Below are 14,565 nucleotides of genomic sequence, written 5' to 3' on the forward strand. Positions count from 1 at the left end.
GACTCGGGATACTTATAAGATACTACCATGATTTTTTCAGATTTTTTGGTCCAAAAATAAATTAGGCCAAAAACCGGCCTTACCGACCCTCCCCCTTTACATGTATTTATATTATTTTCATTAATAAAAGCATTAACTCACACTGTCTCTGGATTTTGACGTCTCATACTTTAATTATGATGAGAAAGTTTATATAAAATAAACATTTTTATATCACTCTGATTTTAAAGTAACTTTATTTTCAGCAGGCAGCTGGCAAATAAAAACAATTGCCTATATTGACTGTTTTCCATTTTAAATAAAAAAGGACTTCAATTATCTTGGAGTTAGCTGCCTTTCCCCGCATTTTCTGAGTTTGTCATGACAACAAGATCAATAAAGTAAGATTTTCAATTTTGTCGATAGAAATTTCAAGACGATTAAAAATTAAATTCAATATAAAAAATATTTATAGAAATAAATATTTAAAAAACGAAATGTCAGTTCGATCGTGTAGGACTCAAAACTGCCGGAATGTTACTGTACTTCCCTTTAGAATAAAGGGAAGTACAGTGACATTTCTGTAGCCCGAAAGAGCTCTCCATAGGAAACCGTACGCTGGTGAAATAATAGATTGTTCAAGTAAGTATAGTTAAGGATGTTGGTTCAATCCGACTTTAAAATTTTTTTAATGTGTACGGCACTGATTCCATATATATTTTTTCCGAAGGATTTGTGAAAGAAAGAAAGAAAACTTGTCGAATATCCGAGGTTTTGCGACATCGTCGGATCAATAAAATGTTGAAAAATCACAACATTTGTTGCGGAAATGATTATTTTCCCGACAAATATGAATTTTGCGAAAGATAGAAACCAGCGGGTAGCAGGCGGCAGCATTTGAACGGTTAGAATCGTTTGCTAATTTATTTTTTTACTCACAATTCTGGCATAGTATAAATGGTGTAAAAAGCAGAGAGAATTGACATGCCCTGACTGTGTTTTTGTAACTGTATTGGAATCAACCACCAGGCTAGCTCTTACCTTCACTCTCTACGCGGAATCGAGGCGCCCTTCGTTATCGAACGTGGGTCAAGGCTACAATTCTCAAAGGGGAAAACCTCTTCTGGGAGATTGACTTTTTGATGACACGATCATCAATCGATATTACTTGAAAAATAATAAGACACGTCTCCCGGATTTTTTGGTCCCTTTTAAGAACTATAAGCGTTTGTAAATCACATTAGCCAAGGGTTCAGAACCTGTACCGTTTCACGCGCATGGACGAAAAGTGTCTGTATGATATTTATTTCCCAGTAATGTTTTTCAAACAAATAATTCATTCGCCGGGGAAGCATTAAAAATTATTACTTGACATGTTTACAATACGAAAAAAAAAGTTGAGGAAATGATTCGAACTCACGGCAACGTGGTTACCAGTCAGACTCTTTTCCACTGGACCAGCGGAGCTTGATGGAAGTACATGCGTGTGAACCGGTACAGGTTCTGAACCCTTGGCTAATGTGATTTACAAACGTTCATAGTTCTTACAAGGGAGTAAAATCTCCGCGACACGTGTCTTATTATTTTTGAAGTAATATCAATTGATGATAGTCTCATCAAAAAGACAATATCCTAGAAGAGGTTTTCCCCTTTGAGAATTGTAGTCTTGACCCACGGTCGATAACGAAGGACGCCCCGCTTCGGCGTATAGAGTGAAGGTAACAGCTAGCCCGGTAGCTGATTCCAATGCAGTTACAAAAACACAGAGAGGGCATCTCAGTTCTCTCTGCTTTCTGCTCCATTTTGCAACGTATTTCGCAAAATTTGGGGACACCATCATCAAGACTTGGCCCTTTGGAAGAGCCGTTGATCTCTAGAATTCTTCTACTCTGTCAGAATTGTGAGTAAAAAAATAAATTAGCAAAAAATTCATATTTGTTGGGAAAATAATAATTTCCTTAACAAATTTTTTGATTTTTCAACATATTATTGATCCGAGGATGTCGCAAAACTACGGATATTCGACAAGTTTTCTTTCTTTCGTTCACAAAATCCATCGGAAAAATATATATATGGAATCAGTGCCATATCTATTTAAAAAAAATCAAAGCCGGGTTGAACAAACACCCTTAAGGAGATTTGCAAAATAAATCAATACGAGTGAATATAATCAAATAATGTTAAAATTACTTACCAAATTTTTAATTCATAATATTTCATTAAATAAATTGTTTTATGTTTATTAGAAGAGGAATCAGTCCTGAACAATATATTGGATAATTTAAAATAGCTAAGGAATGATGAATGAATGAATAATTATAAATGCATTCAACGTAACCTATTTTATATAATGTAGAAAAACTCTTAAGAAAAGAGGCAAATCTTATTTCTTTAAAGGAGCTTCTTAAAGATTTAAATGAAATGCATTACAACGTAGCATATGAATGCTCTCAACCCTTTATTTTGAAGAAAGTGGATATTGCACTGGAGATTGCTCGCAATCTAACGACGAGCCCCAAAGAAATTAAGAAACTAAATAGCAAAAAATATGTTTGTTAAAAGTAAAACTATTATCACCAATCACCCGCTACGTGCTCGTATAGTTTTTAAAATTTTGGAATAATAACTTTTTCTTTAGGTTTTGGAACCTTTAAATTTGAGTTTAAATTAGATTTGAAGAAAGATAACATGAAAATTCTGTTTCAAATGTTATACTTATAAAAAAGCAAAATAATGTACAATATTTTCTAACTTCTTTTTTATAACAGGATTTTATCAAATTTTATAAAAATTCAAGCCAGTTTAAAAGGTACATAAGAGTTTCAGATGTCTAGTGGAACTTTAAGGATATTTCAATAAATTATCAGAAACCTTCCCAAGTCTTAATTAACATATTTTATGGCAGTAATTATAATCATTCAATTTTTTTGTGACGTTTTTATGTGATGACTTAAAAATCACGAAAAATAAAGTTCTCGGCAATAGACAATTTTTACTTTTTTTCACTGTAAAATGGCCATCATATGGAACTTTCCTAATTACGCAATTCCTGAATTTAAAATACTAAAATCTTTTTAAATAAAATAATAAAATAAGGTAAACGTCCCAGTAATCGCGACGCCAATTTTCTTTATTTTTATATTTAATTTGGATAATTTAAACTCACATTTCACCATATAAAATGCTAAAAATGAATGGGTCTTGTTATTAAATGTAACTCTTAAAATATATTTTAACAATTTATTCAAATTATAACCAAGTTTCAATATTATTAGTATCATCACGTAATTACAACTTTTTAAGAAACAGATTAATATTAACTTGTGGTATTTTTCATTCAGAACTTGGAACATTGTACTCTGACTTCGAGAAACTCAAGTATTCATACTGCATCTGCATCTGTTATTCATCACTCCAGAAGTTTTCTACAATAAATCTGTGCGTTGAAGCCACACATCCTTTGAAAATGCAAATTTAATTGAACGTCTTCCATTTAAACAACATTCATCGTTTTCGGAATCCGAAAAACTAAAGTCGAACGACTTTAGACTAGTAGAAAATTACAATAGTGATGAAGATGGAGCAGAAAACGATATTTATGTTTCAGAAGTATTTGGACTATTAAGTGGTTATTCTAACCAAGAAGACGACGAAGTTAATGAGCTTATGACCGAAACTCAGAATCAGTCTTATCATCCGGAAACACGGAAATTTTGTCAAATTTGAATGATAACATGCTAGACTATAATAAAAACACTGCAGGAATAAGGTATTTATTTTGAGCTACAAATTTTATTCTTTTATACCATTATTTAGTTATCAAAGATAATAAGTATTTCTCAATGAGGCATCATCAAATTGTTTTGTGAATTTCACGTTTGAATCGTGATTTGCTAACTTTACTAACATTATTTGAATTTGACTGTTAGGCGGTGGATCTATTACCTGAGAGAGGAATTTATATTCACAGAACCTTTCTGAAAGAAGCTAAGCTAACTTCCTCGCAGCAAGCGCCTTTTGCTAGAAAGTTGTTGTGTGCCATATTTAAGAAAGAGGCAATACAAATATGTTCTCTTACTGGAAAAGGGAGAAAATTAGAAGATAAAAAACCTCGTCTAAATAAGAAAGCTGTGGCTCTAATATTATGTAAGATTTCGTTGTTCATATTGTAGATTATTAACTTACCTAAAGGACTTGTTTAAAATATTTTTTATTGAAGTTGGAAAATTTTCGAATAGAAATACATTTCTTTAATACAAGATTTTCAGCATTTTTGTGAAACATTTTTCAGTTTATCTGTTTATGTAAAATTCACTCTGAGTATGGCAGTGCTTGGTAGCGATATATCGGTAATTCAGAGGTTATTTTATAATCACTTTAGAAAATTATTATAATATTATAATGATAAAAAATCGTGAAATACAAACTGGCGACCAACTGGTCAGTTGGCTAATCAACGTTGAATAGTCGACTGTATATCTGAACCGGCTCACGTCCGTCTAGTCATGGACGGATGAAGGTAGTCAACAAGCGGCCAGTCGTCTATTCGTCTATACTCTTTTCAGTAAGAGAATGATCGACAGCGCATAGTTTTTTCAGAAAAAGGTGGAGTAAACCCCGCCAAGGGTGTGTTTAACGAAAATTAAACATGCATTAGAAGTTTTTTCTACTGCTATAAATCTGAGAATGATGACGTTTGGGAAAAGGAGAGGTCAGACACTTAAAACTTAGGCCCTTCGCAGCAAGGTTTCCGAAGATTTAAAATCTCTAAGCCACACACTTATGACAGTTTACGCGAGCTGGACAAAAATTCGTCGTTCCTGGCGGCCATTCTCTCACTGAACAGAGTATAGAGCAGTGGACGGCAAACTTTTTGCTTAATTTTCAGGTATGGTCAGGCTCCACCCGACTTAATTTTTTCTACTACTTTTCGGTCCCTTCATGTGCCTTAGTGTGAGTGAGCTTACTCCAGCAAGGGTCCAACAAAGGTCCCCTGAGGAAAGGGGTGGTCTGGCCAAGCTCGCAGGTACTGCTCTGGAAGTAGGTCGTAGGGCAGCCAGGGCGGGATACCCTGACCTGGACAAGAGCGTGCCGACCACTGGACTAGAGCGTTTCAGCCCAGTAGACAGTTATGTATACGGTTAATCATATATTAAGAATTGAGATGTTTAATTTGTTTTCATAGAAATATTCTGAGTGAAAAATAATAAAAAGGGTTAATATTAGAAATGCTTAGCCATTCACAATTTAAATTATTTAGTTATGTGACACGAATGGTTAGTACGGAAATCTAAAATAAAATTACAGTCTATAGAAACATCAGAGAAAAAGTTTTTAAAAAAGTAAGTAAGTAGTTGAACTTTCTACCAAATTAAATGGATTTCTCATAAAACAGATACATTTTTAACGAAAATATGATAGTTGATGTTAATTCAACCCATAAATATTTTAATTTGAAATCAATCAATCAATCTACAAGTGTGACAAAGTAAATGAAATAATTAAATAGCTTCAAAAAAAGCTCTTTCCGTTAAAAACTGGATAATTATAACTAAGAAAACTATACAAAATACGTAATAAAATTATTAATTTTATTCTGAAAATTCTGTATAGTTTAAAATCGAACATAGCCTTATGTCAGTTCTTCAGTTTTTAGAGAAGTAATCTGCTTCTCAACGGCAGCAGTGACCAAGTACACCAGGGTCGTCGCACTATATTTGAAGATAGTAGTTGTATCATCGAACTTTAAATTTTGTGAGAATTCCTGTATAAGATGTCTTGAGCAACCTGGTACATGACCAGGTGCATGGGGGTCGTCGCAACTACATTTGAAGTTGATGTTTATATCATTGAACTATAAATTTTCTGAGAATTCCAGTAGAAGAAGCTTTTAGCAATCTGGTGCATGACCAGGTACACCAGCGTCGTCGACACTATACTTGAAGTTGATATTTGTATCATCAAACTTAAAATTTTGTGAGAATTCCTGTAGAAGATGCTTTTAGCAACCTGGTGCATGACCAGGTACACCAGCGTCATCACAACGACATTTGAAGTTCATATTTGTATCATCGAACTTTAGACTTTGTGAGAATTCCTGTAAAGAAGATGCTTTTAGCAACCTGGTGCATGACCAGTTACACAAGCGGCATCGAAACTACATTTGAAGTTGATATTTGTATCATCGAACCTGAAAATTTTGTTAGAATTCCTGTAGAAGATGCTTTTAGCAACCTGGTGCATGACCAGGTACACCAGCGTCATCGAAACTACATTTGAAGTTGATATTTGTATCATCGAACTTGAAATTTTGTGAGGATACCTGTAGGAGATGCTTTTAGCAACCTGGTGCGTGACCACGTACGCCAGCGTCATCACAACTACATTTGAAGTTGATATTTTTATTATCGAACTTTAAATTTTATGAGAATTCCTGCAGAAGATGCTTCTAGCAACCTTGTATACGATCAGGTAGACCTGCGTCGTCGACACTAAATTTGAAGTTGATAGTAGTATCATCGAACTTTCAATTTTGTGAGAACTCCTGTAGATGATGCTTTTAGCAACCTGGTACATGACGAGGATACCAGGGTCGTTGCCACTTCCGGAGGAGTATTAATATGAAGCATCTTTATATCGTCCATACTTAATTATATACTTAAATCCTGTCTAAGAAAGTTATTATATGAAGAAATATTATGTTCCTATTATATAAATTGGAAATACCCCATTATGTATGAAATATATATAATTTTTTATATAATGCCTATATATTATACATTATGTATAAACTATACATAATTTTTCAGCCTGGGATATGACCCACATTATTTCTGTGATCAGTCAGAGGGGGGCTTTCTTAACCTCCTCCCGATGATAGGTTTGAAAGGAAAATCTGTGTGACTCACATTTTTTCTGTGATAAGTCATAGGGTGGCCTCCCCCCCCCATGAGATGTTAGAACGGTGATGGTATGCGATCTATATTATTTCTGTAACCAATCACAATAATAAGTAGGTATGTTTTACAATATAAAGTTAATAAAAAAAACTTTTTTAATTTACTAAATAGAGACATTGAGCCGTAGGCTGTGAAACAGTTCGTTCAAACTTCAGTTCTAAAACAACCCTACTTTGGTTAATTAATCTAGAAAATTTTCAATTTGTGTTCATTTAAAAAATGTAATCAAGATAATTTTCAAATCTTGTTCACATCTACTAAAAATGATGCTTTAAACTTAGGGATCTCTTAAAAACATAAATTGCATATTTTTGAAAATAATCTAACTCTTTTCATTTGGGTGTAATATATTAAAAATTTGGATTGATATTTCTTAATCTTTAAAAAAAAATTTTCTCCATTTCAAAAAAATTTTGTATATAAATGGAAAACATATTACTTTTTTAATTCTTATCGAAATTACCCGTGTAGAAATTTCCCCGGCTGGCCCTACTACAATAAGGTTTTTGGTCGGATCCCGGCCGGGCTACCTCTTGCTGGGTTTCATGGGCAGGAACCGGTCGGCAGCCGGTCGGGCTACATATTTCTCGAATCACCAAGTCGGGAGCCGGCCGGTTACTGTCCGGGCCAACCCTGCTTATACCTTATGGTCGGGAGCCCATAGAGCACTGGCCAGGATAATTTTGTAGTCAAAATTACACATTTTTAAGAGGTGTAATGTTATCAAAGACGTCATTATGGATGATAGATGAATTATCATTTAAAAAGTATAATTTAAAGATTTATTAGAGCAGTGAACAGAAATAACCTATTTTAGATTCTGTAAAAAAATCATTACATTTTTCTGAATGTTTACATTTATTAAATAAAACTGTTATCAATTTTGGTATGTGCATCAGCAGGAATGTTACCATTTTCACTATTTTCACACAATTTTTAGTATGTACACTTTCAAATTTACCGCCATGTGTATCCCTCTCTGCGTCTGGCGACTGCGTAGACACACTCACTAATTTTCAATTTCGCACTTCGAACGAGAGTGCACATTGCACATACGGCGCTTCATTTCCTCGAAGTTTGCAAATAAAATCGAGATATCGATATCCGGCCGGTACCCGGCTGGAACCCTGGTTAAATTCCTACACGGGTAAAAATATCATGAGGATAATTTTCAAAGCCTGTTGTCGTCTGCCAGAAAAGCTGTCGCAAATTTCTAAAACTCATAAACAATGTTTTCTTCAGATTTTGAAAAAGCTTTAACTTTTTGAATTTTGACCTAATCAAAGAATTTAACTTTGAACGCTTAAAAAGTGTATAAAACGCAGATTTGATTGGACAAATCCTTCAAAAGTTAACTTGGCTACAACATTGAGGTAACCATACATCCATACATACATACATACATACATACATACAGATAATCATGCTTACATACAGAGATAAAGACAGAGACAGACATGCAGACAGAGAGCGTACAAATTTTAGGATTTGCCGACTCTTTGAGTACCGACACGTAAAGATCCGTTCAAAACAAGAGATCGAAAATTTACACAATTACATTACACTCTCATGAATGAAAATGTAAAAAAAAGGGTCCATACTATCCGAAAACAAAAGCAAAAAAAATATATGCGTCAATCAGCGCTCTATAGTTAGAAAAGATAGAAAGGCTCCAAAAAATGAACGGTTCCAAACTGCCCCATTTAATTAAAAAACAAGTGGCCTGACTATCCAAAAAAAAACTAACAATAAAAGGACTTCCAACTTCGCCATAAGAGCAAGAAAAACAAAAAGGCTAAACTGACCTAAAAAACTAAAGGGTCACACTGCCCGATCATATTGAAAAAACGGAACCAAACTGTCCGATTATATTGAAAAAAACAAAGGGTCCAAGCTGTGCGAAAAAACTAAAAATGAAAAGACGTGATACTCCGCCATAAAATTAAGTGAAATGGAGAGACTATACTTTTTTTTAAATTAAGGGTCAAATTACTGCACTAAGTTAAAAAAAAGACAAAACTGCCCCAAAAACGCAAAAGCCGTCAAACTGCGCCTTTAAAACTGAAAAGATGGGGAAATGAAAGCATTGTAACGCCTAAGCTTTTTAAGCAGGATAACAGATTTTTGTATCATCATTCCAAGAATCCACGAACCTTCTACAATACGCCCCTTTGCGTTTTTCCGGTGGGCGATTTTGCCCTCTTTCATTTCGACTCCACCAACACCTTCAATTTTACCTTCTTTTAACAGGTGTTGATCAAGAGCAATTGTGTAGACCTCTCTACAAAAAGAGAATCGCTGGGTAACAGTTTCCCTTGAAATTGTCTGCCTCTGAACATTGGTGCTCTTCTGCATAGTTTGCTCAAAATTTAAATTAATAGGAAAGCTTTAATTGATCAACATGCATGCTGCTGCTGAAATGTGATACCTCTCCAACGAGGTGTTTCCAGCAACAGTATGCGTGTGCTAATAATTACCTTTTTTCTCGTAAATGAATCGACCACAAGTCATATATGATACTTGTAGTACCATTTTCTTCTTGTGTTTTTCACAGGACTGTTCCACTGGAATAAGTTCTAAATCTCTCTACGATTTCAAAGTTTTCTCCTGATCTTATAGAATTAGACTCATGTCAGACTGAAAAAATTATACTTTTGATCAACCAGGATGAGAATAGAAAGCAACATGAATAAGAAAAAACTGAAATGTTGATAAAACGAAATTGCTCGAGAATAATAAAGACGCATCCGAAAGCGCGAACGGTGTAGAAATACCCACCCCTAATTTTACCATACCTTGTTATAACTTTTAAACTTTATCCATTTTCTCGAAAACCATCACTCGTAGGCTTAAAAATTAATCAATCATAAAATGTGCATGTCGACAATTTCAACAACTTTTGTCTAAAATATTCTTCAAAATTCCCATTACACCGGTACACAAAAAAGTGGTCTGCCCGGCGGACTGCACCAACATATCTATACGTTTTTGGGGTCATTGAATCCGAATCTGGGGTGCAAATAACCCAGTTGACTCACATTTTTTCGAAAAACGCAAAAATATACGTAAAATCGACAAAAACAGCGATTTTTCGGCTATATTTTTAAACACAAAAAAATTTTTCATGCCCGGTGGACTTCACCAGCATATTTATATGTTTTTGGGATCGCTGAATCCGAATAAAGGTTCCAAATAATCCAGTTGACTCATATTTTTCAAAAAACGCAATAATAGACGTCAAATCGACAAAAACAGCAATTTTTCGTATATATTTTTGCAACGAAAAAATGTTTCATGCCCGGTGGTTTAAATCAGCATATTCATATTTTTTTTGAGGTCGCTGAATTCAAATCAGAGGTCGAGAAAGGTAAGGGATGAAAGTTTTTCAATTTTAATACAACTTTCAGTAACATTGTACGACAGCACTGGTCGCAGAAATAATTTGGATTACATAGTTACCTCTTTCCAATGTCTAATGGGGTGCAGAAAGGCACCCCTGAGATAGGTAAAAGTAATACTCATAGAAACATGAAATGTTTGTGCTTTTTCATCTTCAACTTGGAATATCACGAGACCTGTTACGTATAGTCTAAAAATAATTATAACCTACAATGGGCATTTTTATTAGACCTACCACTTTTGTGTAAAATTTTTGTCGACATTTCCATTATTTATGAAAAGAAAAGGAAAAACCCATAATTTTATATGTTATTTATTGTTTTTTCGCTAAGAATGAAATTTGGGCCAATTTTCACTATCATATTCGTAATCAGCGCGTTAAAACAATAAAAATACATACTTTAAATAAATTGGAGGTCCAACGCTTTCGGAACTACATCCTTAAAAATTTCAAATAATTCTTTAAACCTTGATGTCATATATTTCAATTATTTTCATTATAAGTTTTGAATTATATAATGATATAATATTATGAATTTGGATTTATATGTAAAAATGTATGATACATGCTTATTTTTCTTATAGCTAAAGTAACTTGAATGTCAAGAAGATGGTTTGTTCAACAAGTGTCTAGATATAACGATCGAATAACGCGTACTCATGTATTCACTGTCCCTGGAGGACTAGATCAATAAGTTAGGTACAGTTCGAAAAACAGTAAAATACGTCCAATGTAAATTTTATTTAGTAAATATAATAATCAAACACTATTTATATTTTATGTATAATACTCTTGAATTAGATAAAAAGTTTAAAAATATATTATTTCCAGCACGTACCTTTGAGAATTATTTGAAATTAATAGAAATTTATTTTTCTTTTTTTGTAAATTTTACACAATAATTTTCAATGGTACATATTTTTCTGAATAAAATAGTGATTATAAAATATACTTTTTAAGAGTTTTATAGTTTGGTTCTGATGCATCTAAAATCAGTTTTACAGAAAAGAATTTCAGATTAAATTTTGGAAAGAATTATTTAATCATCATAGTTAAAATTCGTTATTGCTAAAAAAGAAATGGATATGCGGAATGAAGGTACTATCATTCTTTTTATAATTCTGAAAAGTTCTGACATGACGCCTTTCACTTCGTTTTATACGATTGTGAAATGTTATTTTTTTAGGTTACCGTTGAAAGAAATGTCGTGTATAAGTCGTACCAAAAATGTCTGGCGATTCGTAAAGAAATTTCGATGCGTGTAGCCAGTTTGACAGCTGAAATTGATATATATCTGTTAATTTATATGTAAATCTAGTTTATTTTTTAATTGTTCGAGAAATAAGTTTCATTTACAGAATATTGCACATGATGAAAAAAATATATTTTTATAGATCTAGAACTAGTCGTAAAGATATTTTTCCCTAAATAAATAAAAATAATATTACAATAAATCACTTTTTTCAAAATATAAAAAAAACTCTGTTTGACATGATTTTTTCTATTTAGAAAGTCCAGGTGATTTTTATTGAATGTTCTTGCGTTAGTGACGCATCCGCTGAAAAAAAACACTAGCGAGTCGTGTGTTTCTAAACAAATAAAAAAAAACCAACAAAAAAAGGTGGAGTCAATAGGTAAGCACAAAAAGGAGCCTCTATCTCTAGGATCTATGCAATATATTGAAAAAATATGGATCGACTGGGAGTTTATTTACCTCTGAGATTTTCGTCGAGGTAGTACTGTCGGCACTATCGGTGTCGGCTACTGATGAGGGAGGGGACCGCAAGCCTCGTTTGGCCCAACGACTCCTGATTATCGCTACACCCGTGACAACTCCTATTTTATTGACTGTGCTGTTTCCTTTTTTCTCGCCACCTCCGCCTCCTCGGCCAGAACCACCACCACCGCATGCTAGCTCCAGCACGTCCCCTAACACCTGTGACAATTTGTCTGGCACTTTGATGAATGCGTCCAAGACCACCCTTATCAACGATTAGCGCTTATTTATCACAATCTTCTTGTTTTCAGATCTTGACGAAATTGAAACAACAACTGGCAAATCAATTTAAAAAAAATGATAAATCTAGGACATCCGTTTAGTTAGAGTAAGCTTTTTTTCATTTTTTCTAATTAAACGTGATAGTATATATAACACACTTGAAAAATCCCTGTTGGTGATTTCTTATTCACATTGACAGTTTTCAATATTTGTATTAGGCTGACAATGATCTTCTTGGATTATAAGTATAATTGTCTTTCAGTACTCTTATTATTTAGAAGAATATGATTTACGAATGCTTATTGCCTTGCTGCAGAACTCTGGAGCATAAACGTTTTTGTAAAAGTTTAGAATGCTCATGGAACTTTTTTCATCCACGGGTTTATAGCGTTAGAAGATACTTTTCAAGATCCGATCAGTCCACCTTCCAAAATCGATTACCATCCTAATCGCTTCTTCGTGCTCTACTTTACAGCTTGGATCAGTTTATATATTTTTGTATTGTTTGGAGCAAGACGCAATGACAAACTTTTGAAGAATACTTCCTGTTCTTTGATCAGAATGCCTGCTGTCATTAAATACGACTCTTATTTAAACAATATATAGAAGCTTAGTGATTGTAAGCGATTAACAGATTATCATTTACAATGTCGGAAATACGAATTTCACAAGGTCAAGTTCATCCAGAAAGGAAATAAAAATTCACGGTCACCAAGTTAAATGCACCACCAAAACACTAGATCCGGTCGCTTCATACGCAGACAAAGGTAAACTCTATTTGAACCAGATGTCAGGCTCTAAAAGAGAGTACATGTCAGCAATGGAGATGCAGGGTTATACGTCGGCATCTAGGTGAAAATGTCAAAGAAATATATAAATTCCAAAAAAATAAATTCCTGCTTTTATTGTGCATGAATGAATTAGACAATTTTCATACTCGTAGGTTTCTATTAGGGGGTAACTAGGGCAAAACTGTGCATCCTAGACACTACACGGTGTACTCAGATTACGTTGTGCCAAGAGTTGTGGCACGAGAAAACGGTGAATCGTAAAGTGGAGCTAGCAATGGGTAGACGTATTCGGAGTAGGGGGTGGTTGGCAACTTCGGCTCGATAAAGAAATGATACTAGTCAGCATGCGTCGGAGAAGGAGAGAGAGAAATATGCGTGCGCCGCAACAGGTTATTCTGCCTCCTTTAAACCCCCATATTTAGTTTTCAAATCCATTCCAGCAGCTGTGGAGGTAGTAGCAGGGCTTTGTTTGAATGCTAAATCGTATCGCGTGAAATTTTTAAAATTTTCCCAACGCTTGTTTACCTATTTTGATGTGCTTTTGTTTTGAATTGTTCAACATTAAATGGTTAAATGCTTCCAGAAGAGTTCGGCCTTGTTTGTCTTTACTTGAGCTTCCATTCGTACAGGTTCTGACGCTTGATAAAAAACATACAAAGGAAAAAGGATCGTCAGCGTGACGTAAAGAAATGCGCATTTGCATGCGCACTCCTCGCGTTTTGAGCACGTGCGGCTAGCAGACGAAGCATGAAGGTTCATTATTGGTGGTAATTGGCGTTTTCCAAAGATTTTGTCATGATTAGTTACTAAAGGGAGGCATTTTATTGGTTTGAAGAAATTTTTCATTGGCATTAGGGTCTTATGGAAATACTTCATGATAAAACATGCATTTCTTCAAATATTAGATTGGCAAACGTTTCGAACACGGACAGGGGTTCTCCTCAGTGCCAGATATAAGATTTAAACAATTTATGTATATGAATGAAATTAAAATTAAATTGTTTGAATTCAATATTTAGTAAAAAAAATGTTTTCATGCATAAACTTAGTATTTATATGTCATGCAGCTCCTCTCTCTCTCTCTCCTTCTCAATCTTTCTCACTCCCCCCCCCTCTCTCTTTTACCGTCAACTCCCTCCCTGTGTGGTCGTCCCGTTCCGTCGCAGAAGGATGAGGTGATCGCGGGGAAGTAAATCGCTTCGTAATCCCACAAAAACAAAAATCACAATTACGTCGCACAGAGACACACACTAAAAGTTTGAGGTGAAGTTAATGGAAAGAAACACCAAATCAAACGATTGAAAATTTTTATAAAACAGGTATTCTTTTTTTTTGTTACACCATTAAGCCATTTCCCTTTCGGGGTAGGCGTGGCTCACTCGGCAGGGGAAAGGAGTAGTGTGTGGATGGGATAGAGATTTTTCAGATTGATCCAGA

General features: G+C 34.3%; 1 protein-coding gene and 1 long non-coding RNA gene across 2 annotated transcripts in view; one reads left to right on the forward strand and one right to left on the reverse strand.

Annotated features, from left to right (window-relative positions):
* LOC117171068 (synaptotagmin-6) overlaps positions 1–12,328 on the reverse strand; it is a gene marked incomplete at its 5' end in the record, with an annotated part of 240,457 nt that extends 228,129 nt beyond the window's left edge. Inside the window, one exon of the mRNA XM_033358117.1 lies at positions 12,053–12,328. Coding sequence (XP_033214008.1) covers positions 12,053–12,328 — 276 coding nt within the window. The remainder of the gene's footprint in view (positions 1–12,052) is intronic.
* Positions 1,828–4,181, forward strand: LOC117171704. The gene is made up of 3 exons (XR_004466913.1): positions 1,828–1,879; positions 3,321–3,748; positions 3,909–4,181. It is a non-coding gene; the product is annotated as an uncharacterized LOC117171704 (long non-coding RNA).
* Positions 12,329–14,565: the final 2,237 nt, after the last annotated feature.

Source organism: Belonocnema kinseyi, chromosome 4 (assembly GCF_010883055.1).
Source record: "Belonocnema kinseyi isolate 2016_QV_RU_SX_M_011 chromosome 4, B_treatae_v1, whole genome shotgun sequence".
Classification (NCBI taxonomy): Eukaryota; Metazoa; Arthropoda; class Insecta; order Hymenoptera; family Cynipidae; genus Belonocnema; species Belonocnema kinseyi.